General features: G+C 36.2%; 1 protein-coding gene across 2 annotated transcripts in view; it reads right to left on the bottom strand.

Moving 5' to 3' along the window:
- Nucleotides 1-2,929: 2,929 nt before the first annotated feature.
- The window catches only part of LOC128868536 (aquaporin), a 131,149-nt gene continuing 123,016 nt past the window's right edge, over nucleotides 2,930-11,062 (bottom strand). For both annotated transcript variants that reach the window (XM_054110736.1, XM_054110735.1), the window contains 3 exons: nucleotides 3,875-4,018; nucleotides 3,367-3,579; nucleotides 2,930-3,172 (listed from right to left, as the gene is read on the bottom strand). In XM_054110736.1, the coding sequence (XP_053966711.1) occupies nucleotides 2,984-3,172; nucleotides 3,367-3,579; nucleotides 3,875-4,018 (546 nt within the window). In that variant the 3' untranslated portion in view covers nucleotides 2,930-2,983. The remainder of the gene's footprint in view (nucleotides 3,173-3,366; nucleotides 3,580-3,874; nucleotides 4,019-11,062) is intronic.

The raw sequence follows: 11,062 nt of genomic DNA, 5'->3' as shown, positions 1-11,062 counted from the left end.
AATCTGCCATAGATGCCGTAAGAAATTTCAACAATAACAGTGTTGTAGTAACTCATGTTCGAGATTTACTTGTCAAGCAAACAAACAAAATTAAATTGATGTGGATACCAGGTCACTGCGGAATTAAAGGCAATGAGTTCGCTGATTATGTCGCGTAAGTGTTCATAAGGAACCGACTCTGTATTTTGACGCTCTGGGAAAAACTGGCTTAAAACGTCTAATAAAGCAGTACCTACAAAACAAGGCTCTATTGAAGTGGAATGAGTACTTTCATCATTACGCGACAATTAATCCCTTCAGAGTAATGCCTACCTATCCACCGGAATCTAAACATGCAGACATTTTGTTGTTCTCACGACTTCGTTTAGGTCACACCCAGATCACTCACAGTTACTTGTTAAACTCTGGAGATGCACCCTGCTGTTTTTGTGGGTCATCTAGAACATCAGTAAAGCATATCCTAGACGAATTCACCCAGTTTACCAATACCAGGCGAATAATTTTTGGCACAGCTCTCCCTTCACAACTTCTAGTTAATACAACATTATCAAATGTAAACACTATATCTAACTTTCTTGTACTGTGTAACATGGCTCATTTAATTTAATATACCTATACTTACACATATTTTATTTACTTGTATTACACATATATTCCTTATTTTAAATATAAGACTAGCAAATATTGTAATTAATCCTAGTTTAGGTATTGTAAAACCAGTTGATGGCCTTGAGCTAGTGCTGTTCTATTTTGCTGCTATTTTCTGTATATTCATATACTTAAAATAAAACATGATTCTTATTAAAGTCGGTAAAACTTTACCGAAACATTTGAATTGATGAAACAAATTTATGGCCACACAAGTTAACTGAGGAGCAAAAATTGCTCTGAATTCAACATTCGAAAGAACTCGAGTTTTTGGGTTTTTGCTCATTAAAGAGGCGAGAGAAGGCGAGAACTTCCTTTACAACATTGTAACTGGTGACCGATTCGTGTTGTTTCCAACATCACCCCGAAACTAAGCGTCAAAATGCCGAATGGAAGGCCCCAAACGAGTCACCAGACAAAAAATCGAGTTTGGAGAAGTCAAAAATCAAGTCGATGCTCGCTTGTTTTTACGATTCCAAGGGAATCGTCCACAAGAAGTTCGTGCCAATGGGCCAAACCGTATATTGGCGTTTTGAAGCGTTTTTTGCATCGCATTCGTCGAATTCGCTCCAAATACCGCGAAGAAGGAAGCTGGTGCTTATTGCATGCTAAAGCACCATCTAATCGATCCACTCTTATGACTGATTTTTTGACTAGAAATCACATTTTATCCATCAATCACTCACGGTATTCGCCTGGTATGCCTCCCTGTGACTTCTACCTATTTGGAAAACAGCATTTGGCCATGAAGGGAAAACGGTGTGCATTCGTAGAGGCCATCCAAAAGGCTTCTACCGACATCCCTAAGGGCATCCCGGTCAATGACCTGAAACACTCTTTCGAAAAGCTTTTAGGTGGCTCAGTAAAAGTGTATCGAGGAGACTATTTGGAATAAATAAACTCGAAGTTATCAGAAGAAAGCTCCTGTTGTTTCCATTGCAGCTCAGTATTGTTTATTTTGGACTTCACTTTGTATAAATAAATGGCTGAAAAAAATTTATAAAGCATTCACCGAAAAAGTAGGTTTTGAAATTCTTAAAAACAAGTGGCAATTTTATCATATAGGCATTATTTTATTTATTTATTAATAATATTTACGAAGATGCACATAAATTTTACAGAATACATACATAAATGTATCGAAGTAAACATATATTTATATAATGTAAATATGTAAATTTATGGAAATCGTAATTATTTTTTTTTTGTTTTTTGTAAATTGTCTTTTAAGGCAAATTGTTGCAAACAACTGTCGAAACGTTTATTTCAATTCACTTCCGCATCCTCGCTAATTATTTGCTAAAATTACAAATAAATCGTAATTATGTATGTAAGTATATAAAAGATTTAGATTAATATCGCAAAACAGTTAGTTAGCATCGGTGATGTGTGTGTGTGTGTGTAGGTATGCGCTACTACTACAAAATATTTGCGTAAATATATTTAAAAAAAACTATTTTCGAGATGTCTTCAAATGTTCGACTTAAAAGTTTTGAAATCAATAATCGGCCAGCAATGGAAGAGTACAAAATATAGCAATTCCATTTGTGAAAGAGCTTTTGAATGGCATAAAAATAAACAATTTGGCGAATGAGCAGCGGCTGCTTGCTATTGAAATTTTTTCAAAAAGTTCTTTGCAAACATTCACAATTTTTCTTTTTTTTTTTAATTTTATTCTTATTATGAATACTTGCTGACTGTGGCATCTTTAGGCGGCGGGCATGAAAGGAAATCGCTAATGAGTGCAGGGGGTGTGGGTGGATGAGGTAAGAGGTAAGAGGTAATGATATCCAACACATGCGAATAAAAAGTGCTGGAGCTAAGCGCGCAGCTTAAAAAATGATAAATGATTAAACGATTTTTTGTACGAATTACAAAGGTATGCATGCAGGTGAGGGTGTGTGCGTGTGGGTGTGTTGATGTGGGTGTGCGGATTCTCGTGGTGCTTATTTAGCTATTTTAAATTAAAATTATAATATTATATTTGGGGGTACACATCCTAATACCATTTGGCGACGTATACGCAACATTTCCATTTCATTTGCGAACGCAAGTGGGCTGCTGTAAACGATGTTTGTTGTATGTAAGTATGTATGTATGCAAATGCGTGAACAGCGCTTAGCTTATTCAGCTCATAGATAATAAACGTACATATGTATGCGCGGAACGGTAAACAAAAATCAAAAACATAACGCACATGCACATACATACACATGCACTATTGGCTGCGGGTGTGTATGGGTGCGTGCACAAGCGAATTTTGTTTCACATTTCTGCTACGGTTTTCTGTTTGTTGTTTTTCTTGTTTTTGTATTCATTTTGTAATTTCTTTGCTTTAGAAATCATACGAATGATCCTCATCATCGCCCTTGCGCACCTTAAAGAAAAGCTTGTAGAAGATTGCCGCAATGATGCCACCAAGTATGGGTCCCACCCAGTAGGCCCAATGATCCGTCCATACGTTGTGAATGACTGCCGGGCCAAAAGAACGCGCTGGATTCATGCTGGAGCCAGTCAATTTGACCTGCAATGGGGGACAGAGAATTAATATTTGTTTTTAATAGATTTTTTTTTTTTTTAATTTTTTTTGTTTTTCATTTTGTTTCTTACAATTTTTTTTTTTTGTTTTTTGTTTTTAATTTTTTTGTTTTTCTTTACATTTTTTTTTTGTTTTTTTTTTGTTTTGATTTTTTTCTAAATATCCATATTTCCACTTACAGCACACAAGTGTCCAGCGGCTATGGAGAGTCCGATAGCAAGTGGCGCCGAGCCTTTGATGTCCGTGCGTCCAGGATCGCATACTGCCTTCACAACGAATACCAAAATGAAGGTGATCAAAGCCTCAATCATTACCACTTGCCCGGCACCGAGTCCAACATCGGCTGAAGAAACGCCTAGATTCGTGCCAGCCAATTCGGAGCTTACAGAAGCCTAAGCAAAATGCAGAAATTTACTTAATAGATTTTTCGCTTTTGTTGTTATTACAGAGGGTTAACGGGAAAGTCGTTTTAGATAACATAGAAGGGCGATAATATTTAGCTTATTTTAATTAATTTGGCTTGTATGATAGATACTCAAAACTTAACAGTTTTCGTGCTATGCGATTTTACAGTTTCTTTTATGAAAATATTTTTCTTTTTTGCGTCTTCTTTTTTTTTTTGAAAGTTTGTTCAAGACTTAAATTTTTGTCTGTTTTTAGTTCAAAGGACCACCACTTTGTACTTACGTATATAAACGCAGCGCCGGCTATGGCACCAACCAGTTGCATGATGATGTAGAATAAACTCTTCAAAATGCTCATTTCACCAACAATGAGAAAGCCAATTGTGACGGCGGGATTGATGTGGCAACCGCTGATATGACCCAGGCCCTGAAATGAGACACAATGAAATGAGATTAGTAAATTTGTGATGGTTATACAGTAAATTAATCTTCTACATAAAGAGGGATGATCCGGCCTGGAACACTGCAGAACTGCAAAGTGTTTTATTACAAGTCCGAACAGAAAACTGTCAAACTTTCTACTAAAACTTAGAAGGAAAGATATTCGGTTGATGGTCGGCATCATTACAGGACACAAGCCATGGGGTCAGCATATGACCACCATTGGAACCATCGAGAACCCAGTATGCCTGTCATGCTTGGAGGAGGCGGATATCACTGAGCACTTTCTCTGTGAGTGTCCTGCCTTTGCTAGAGCAAGGCTACGAGTATTGGGTTCCGATGTCATGAGAATGAGTAATACTCGTTCTCTAAAACTGGAGGATATTTACAGATTTGCCAAAGAATCTGGAAAATTCTCACAGGACTAAATATCTCTGATACTTTTCTCCTTCCGCCTTGACCTACCCCCCTTTCCAGAGCTATAAATACAATGGGCTCTTTAGCCTGAGTGTTTTAGGAGCCACGAAATCTCCTGGTGCTCCTTGGCTCGACCTTTTCAAATTTCAATTTCAAATTGATCTTCATTTAAATTAATTAAATCTCTTCTGAGATAAGTTTCAAGCTTATCAAACGAGTCGATACAGTTTTTGTAAAAGGATGACCAGTATTTTCCTAAAAAATTACTTTAATTAAATAAGGCGCTGTGCTGTCGTTATTGAACGCACTGTGTGTGATGTATCTGAAGATTGGTTCTTGTCAGGAAGTCGCTTGTGATAGATGGACTGAAGTAGGAACTTTATTTTTAGGAAAAGTGGATTTTTCACGCAGATTGATTAGAGGCTCTTATTTATGAGGAACCACAAAAACAAAATCGGACCTAATTCAGCGGCGAATAAAGTATTATCTTGAAGTACTAAGCTCATACCTATGAAACGGGATTTTTTAATAAAATGAAAATGGCTATCAAAATTTGATTTCAATTGTTGGCATAGCTAAAAACACATGCTTCTCATCTCACAGGCGTCATCTTAGATCCCAAACCCAGCTGGAGGTCCATCGTAGAGTGCAAGGTAAAGAAAGCTAATATAGCACTTTACACGTGTAAGAGAATGTTGGGTAAAAATGGGGTCTCGAACGAAAACTATCCAATTGGTCCAACACAGCCATTGTGAGGACAATACTAACATATGCAGCACTAGTCTGGTGGCCCGCAACAACAAAAGAAATACAACCAAGCCAAGCTGAGCAAGCTACAAAGAACAGCGTGTATCTTAACTACAGAAGCGCTTAGCACCAGTCCTACTGAAGCGCTCAATGTGTAAACTCATCTATTACCATTAGACTTACATATAAAAACAATCGCTACTTGCAGCGCGGTGAGACTCAGAGACATAAGAACCAGGACAACAAGGTCGTACGGTCACATCAAAATGCTCCTATAGGGATCCTCGCTGCTCAAAAACAGATCAGACTACACAGTCCCCGACCTTAACTTCAAGAAAGACTTTACGGTACGTTTTCCACCGAGAGCCAAATGGAGCAAAGGGAAGGTGATTGGAAGATACGATATTGAAATCTACACTTACGGTGCTAAAATGAACTGTAATGTGAGAGCTGGCTTCCATTCGGACCCACTCAACCTATCTTAGTCAATTCGACTTCCTGACTATGCCAGCGTCTTCCAGGCGGAACTTTAGCGATCAGGGAAGCATGCAAATCACTAAAACTCTACAAGGAAGTTGATGCAAGAGTAGCTATCTTCTCAGACTGTCAAGAAGCTATCAAGGCCTTAGACTCCAACTTCATTTCATCCAAACTAGTCTTACAGTGTAGAGAGGAACTAGAAGTGCTTATTCATTGACTTGAAATTACTCTGATACGAGTTCCCGGTCATTGAAATACACGTGGTAATGAGAGAGCGGATGAGCTAGCAAGAAAAGGTTCGACAATAGACATAGCAGAGGCGGTGGCAGTCTCCACCTCACTCAACACAGTAAAAGTATCCATTGCTTCACACTATTAGCCGAAAGAAAGTGGAAGCAATTGACTACATATATTACAACAAAAAACAACATGGCCGTCGTACAAAATCCAAAGGACAAATCACCTGTTAGGATGTTCTCGACCAAACATTTCACGCATCACTGCAATCATTACAGATTATTGGAGGGTAAGGGATCTTGCAGCCTGACTCAACCTCACCTTCAATCCCATCTGCAGAAGCTGTCAAGCGGAAGTGGTAAGGAAAGTCTTTTGCACTACTTATGTGAACGTCTAGTGCTAGTCAGGGCACGACTGCGCTCGTTCGGTAAGCCTTTCTTACAGCAAATTAATGAGATCTTAGAAATCGAGATAAATAATTTGCTGGTATACATGGATCAGCAAGACATCATCACATGGGGACAGTGGTAGTAAAGCGGCGCTAGTCGCTAAAAACAACAACAACATCTCTCAGGCTATTTTTAAATATAGATTAGTGAGAGGAAAAAGAAATCCATTATTTTTTCGGTATATGGCTGTAGTTATCGACATCTCGTAAGGTATCGATCAAACTAATTAAAAAAATCATTTGCTGTTTTTCGTTTCTTCCATCCAGTTTCGGGCTACAGGGAATCGAACAAAGACAAGTATAGTTTACAGTTTTTCTTTGATAAAAGCGAAAATACAAGCCAGGTCGCTAAAATTGTGAATGGTGTTTATGATGCCGAGACTTTAATAGCTAATTGCGTGCAATTTTGGTTTCGTCGAAACCGTTACGGCATTTTTGATGTTAAAAAATGTCGATGATGAGAGAAAAGACGAAGGACCGCACAAAAGGGAGACGTGAATAGCCTAAAATGTATCTAAGATGTATATAAGGTATAGCTCTCTCTTTCCTTTTCCTCTACATTATATATCTTTTTTCTCTCTCGCGGAACGAAAATGCCCAAAACGTTGCATGGCCTTGTAATTTTACTCTCCATTCTCGCTCGTCAATCGACGCCTAAGAAGTTTTACTTCAAAAACATGATGAATCGAATTTCCATGTGCGAAGCCTTGGCCAAATGCAATGAAATCAACATACTTTTTAAACTGGTGATGCGACATGGGTCACATACGACAATATTATGCGAAAACGACCGTGATCAAAGCGTGATGAAGCAGCTCAAACGGTGGCCAAACCAGGACTCACGGCTTGAAAGGTTCTATTGGATGTATGATGGGGTTTTCAAGGAATAATTTACTATGAGTTGCTTCCGTATGGCCAAACACTAAATTCAAAACTCTACTGTTAAAAACTGGACCATTTGAAGCTAGCGATTGAGCAGAAACGGACAGAATTGGCCAACAGAAGGGGTTTTGTGTTCCATCAACAAAAAGTAGGGCTGCACACATCTATGGAGACTTGCCAAAAACTCCACGAGCGTAGTTGGGAAGTTTTAATGCATCTACCATATAGTCTGGACCTGGCATAAAGCGATTACCCCCTTTTTCTATCATTGCAAAACTTTCTGAGTGATTAAAAATTGGCATCAAGAGAAGATTGTGAAAGTCGATTACTAGAGTTTTTCGTCTCGACTTCTTTGAGAGAACCATTTTGAAGCTATCTTTAAAATGACAACAAATTATACCAAAAAACGGTGAATTTATGAACTAAAGCAAACAATCGAAACCATCTTAAAAAGAATTTTGAATTTTACGCTGAAATACCCTTTTTGGGTGCTTCGCCGATTTCCTACTCCAATTTGTGGTGTGCGTCTTGATGTTGTTTTACAAATACTTTTTCAAGGCAAAAATACTCTCGGAGGTTTGCCAATCTACTGGGTGTTTCGCAATCAAAATCAATGATATGCAGTTTTTACCTAAACCGATTTAAAAATTGTATAGAATTTAATACGAGTAGGACTTGAAATCACCAAAATAAAAATCCCCAAACATGAAATCCCTATTATTTGTGTGAAAAGCAGCGACTCCACTTAGCACAATCAAGTGCAAGATTTTGAATCAGAACAGCGAAACCACGAAAGAAGAGAGAAAGAACAAGGCTACGTTTAAGATTAACAGTAATAAGTATCCCTCTTTGTCTCAACACAACAAGTTTCTTCATTTTGTCGCAATATCTATCGCAATATTCAACATTCCCACGCTGGGTCCTTTTCCACTACCCAGCTGAATTGTCTGTAGTGCTTCTCACTCAATGTCACGTGATTCGATTTTAAATATGTACGTACATATGTATGTTTATGTATTTAATGAATGTTGTACAGAATAGCTCTTGAATTCAGTTGTGCTGAAATTTGCAATGCTAAAAAGTGATTTAGGTGCGCGCATGCGCTGTCATTCTGCGCACATTCAAAGTACTCCTTTGGTACACACCTGCGTTTGAATTCAAAGCAGACACATTTGCTTACTTCTATTCCATTATAAAAAAAGAGAAAAAAATAATGAGAATTTATGGAAAGTCATTGCGCATGTGTGTATTTCTATCCTATCTGTTTAACCCATTACTGCCTATCGGGTGTTTAAATTAAATAATCATTGAAAGGTGTTTATGCAAACTGTCGCCTACTCGACCTGGTGAAAGGGATCTGTTAAGTTTCGAAAAAGCGTGGACCGGTTGTGGAGAGAAGAGGGAGAAGGGAATATAAGAAGGATGTAGGATGAAGGATGAATTATTATCTCTTTGTTAATGGTTTATTTACTTGAGGTTGATAGCCGAGGTGGGCTCGGTGCTGCCAGGTAACAGTTTGCTTCTGCCTTGTATGCTTATGATAGTCAATGATAGCTCCCGCTGTTACTACCTTCTCATGTTTGTAGGATATAAGTTTATATTTTATTTTTATTTTTTTCCTTTAACTCCTATTGAGTTTTTTTTGTTGAAAATTTTTAGGGAAAAAATCGTTTTTGTCATAATGGAAATACACTCAGCTGCTTATCTTATTTTTTTTTTTTCATTAACAACAGAGACTATGTTTTGTAAGAAAGTTTCCTAATGTTATCCCCATGACTTTTCGAGTTATATACAAATACGTACTGCGAACCAGTGGAAAATACCCCGTGATGGTAATGTAAGTAGTGACGCGCTTCAGTCGATTTGCAAACGGGCATAATACCAATGACTAGAGCCTCGATAGAGCAATATTTTGCAATGATTTTTGACTGGTTCACTGTACGAACTCGTATTTGAACATAGATCGAAAAGTTATATTATAAAAATGCCACTATGAAGCCTTCAGAAACTACTGAGCATAGGCTCAAGGAAAACAAGAAAAAATTCTAAGAAGGTAAGGTGGTTTTCGCAAATGATAAAACAATATTTTTTTCAAAATTTGAACAAACAAATTTTTTGTAGTTTTTGTTTTCAGAGCGCATGTATTTTATTGAAAAATCAAATTTTTTGTGAAATATATTGTAATTTTTTTCTAGAAATGTTCAACAAAAAAAATTTCAATAAAAAATTTATTATTTTTTGAATATATTGTTTAAATTTTTTTTAAATACATATATATTCTTTAAGGACATATATAATATTTTCTTAAAGAAAATTCACTTATCACAAATGCTGAAAAAATAGTTTTTCCTCAAAATTATCAATAAAAAATTTAATTTTTTCAAATATATTGTTTAAGCTTTTTTTTAATACATGCATTCAAAACTCCTGAAAAAATATTTATAAAAAAATTTAAATTTTCCTTTTTAAGTTTTATATATTAAAAAATTTACAAAAAAATTCTTTTTGTTTTTCAAATACGATATTGTTTTTTGCCAAATTTTTAACAAAAAAGTTTAATTTAAAAAAAGTTTGCTCAAATGTTTTTTCTAAAATATTTTGTTTTAAGTTTTTTGTTTTAGTAAATGTGTTTTATTAAACTAGTTTTTTTTTCAAATATAATATTTTTCTCTCAAAATTTTCAACAAAAAATTTAACATTCTCAAGCTTTTTTTTAAGTTTTTGTTTTTTAAATGTTTTAAGGACACACATTTTATTAAAAAATTACAAAAAAAAAATTCTAAATGTTAAAAGGAACCAAAGATGAAATCTTTGTACCAAATTTACAAAATTGAATAAATCTAAAAATTTATTTATTAATTTATTTTCAATTTATATACAAATTTTATAATTTCCTATGTTTTCAGAGAGAAACAAAGGGTCATTAATATATATAATAATATAATATAATGGCCGCTCACTCCCTTAAGTGGGTGTTTGGCCGAGCTACTCCTCTTATTTGTGGCGTGGGTTTTGATTTTTGTACAAATCGAGGAAGCTACAGTTATAAGCCGACTTCCCCAACGACAAATGTTTCGCTTCTTTTTTTTCCTTTAGTTTACTTTTTGTTATACTTAAGCGTACGAATCAACCAATTTTCAGCAAAATTTACGATAGTCTCTACAAACTTGCTTCCGTATACAATTTAAAATAGATTGCGTGGCAGAATAAACTATTCGCCATTAACGGGTTAAAGTTCATGGCTTTTAAGGCACAATTTGTCAGAAATGTAAATAAATACTAGACGGCTACAAGTGATTTGTGTCATGTAAACATTCTGATAGAAGGGGATCTCGTACCAAGAGCTTTCGCTGAGTGTTTGATGGTTGTGAGAAAATACCCATATTTACATATTTAGTTAGAAACAAATTATACTTATAAGTAAAATTATAGAAACTTGGTTGTTAGTGAATCATCACCATCATAGCATCACAGTTCGGCGTGCACCATTGCTTCCGTTACAATTCGCCTCCACGCCACTCGGTTTTCAGCTTTTCTTATGACATCAGATATGCCCAGAGTTCGTATGTCTTCTTCTAACTCATCTCTCTATCTTTTTCTCGGCCGATCGCTTCTTCTGTCGCCTTGTGGATTTATTTATTTATTCATCTACAGAGGTTATTTGCTTCGAATATCTTTTTTACAGTTCTATCACCACTCATGCGCAAAATGTGACGGTGACGGTACCATCGAATTCTTTGCGCTTTAACGTATCGGACAACATTTGCACCTCTGATAAGTGTGCCTAACTCCTCATTGTACCGAATGGGGTGGGTATCA

Source organism: Anastrepha ludens, chromosome 6 (assembly GCF_028408465.1).
Source record: "Anastrepha ludens isolate Willacy chromosome 6, idAnaLude1.1, whole genome shotgun sequence".
In the NCBI taxonomy this organism is placed as follows: Eukaryota; Metazoa; Arthropoda; class Insecta; order Diptera; family Tephritidae; genus Anastrepha; species Anastrepha ludens.
This window is presented reverse-complemented; position numbering and strand designations above follow the sequence as displayed.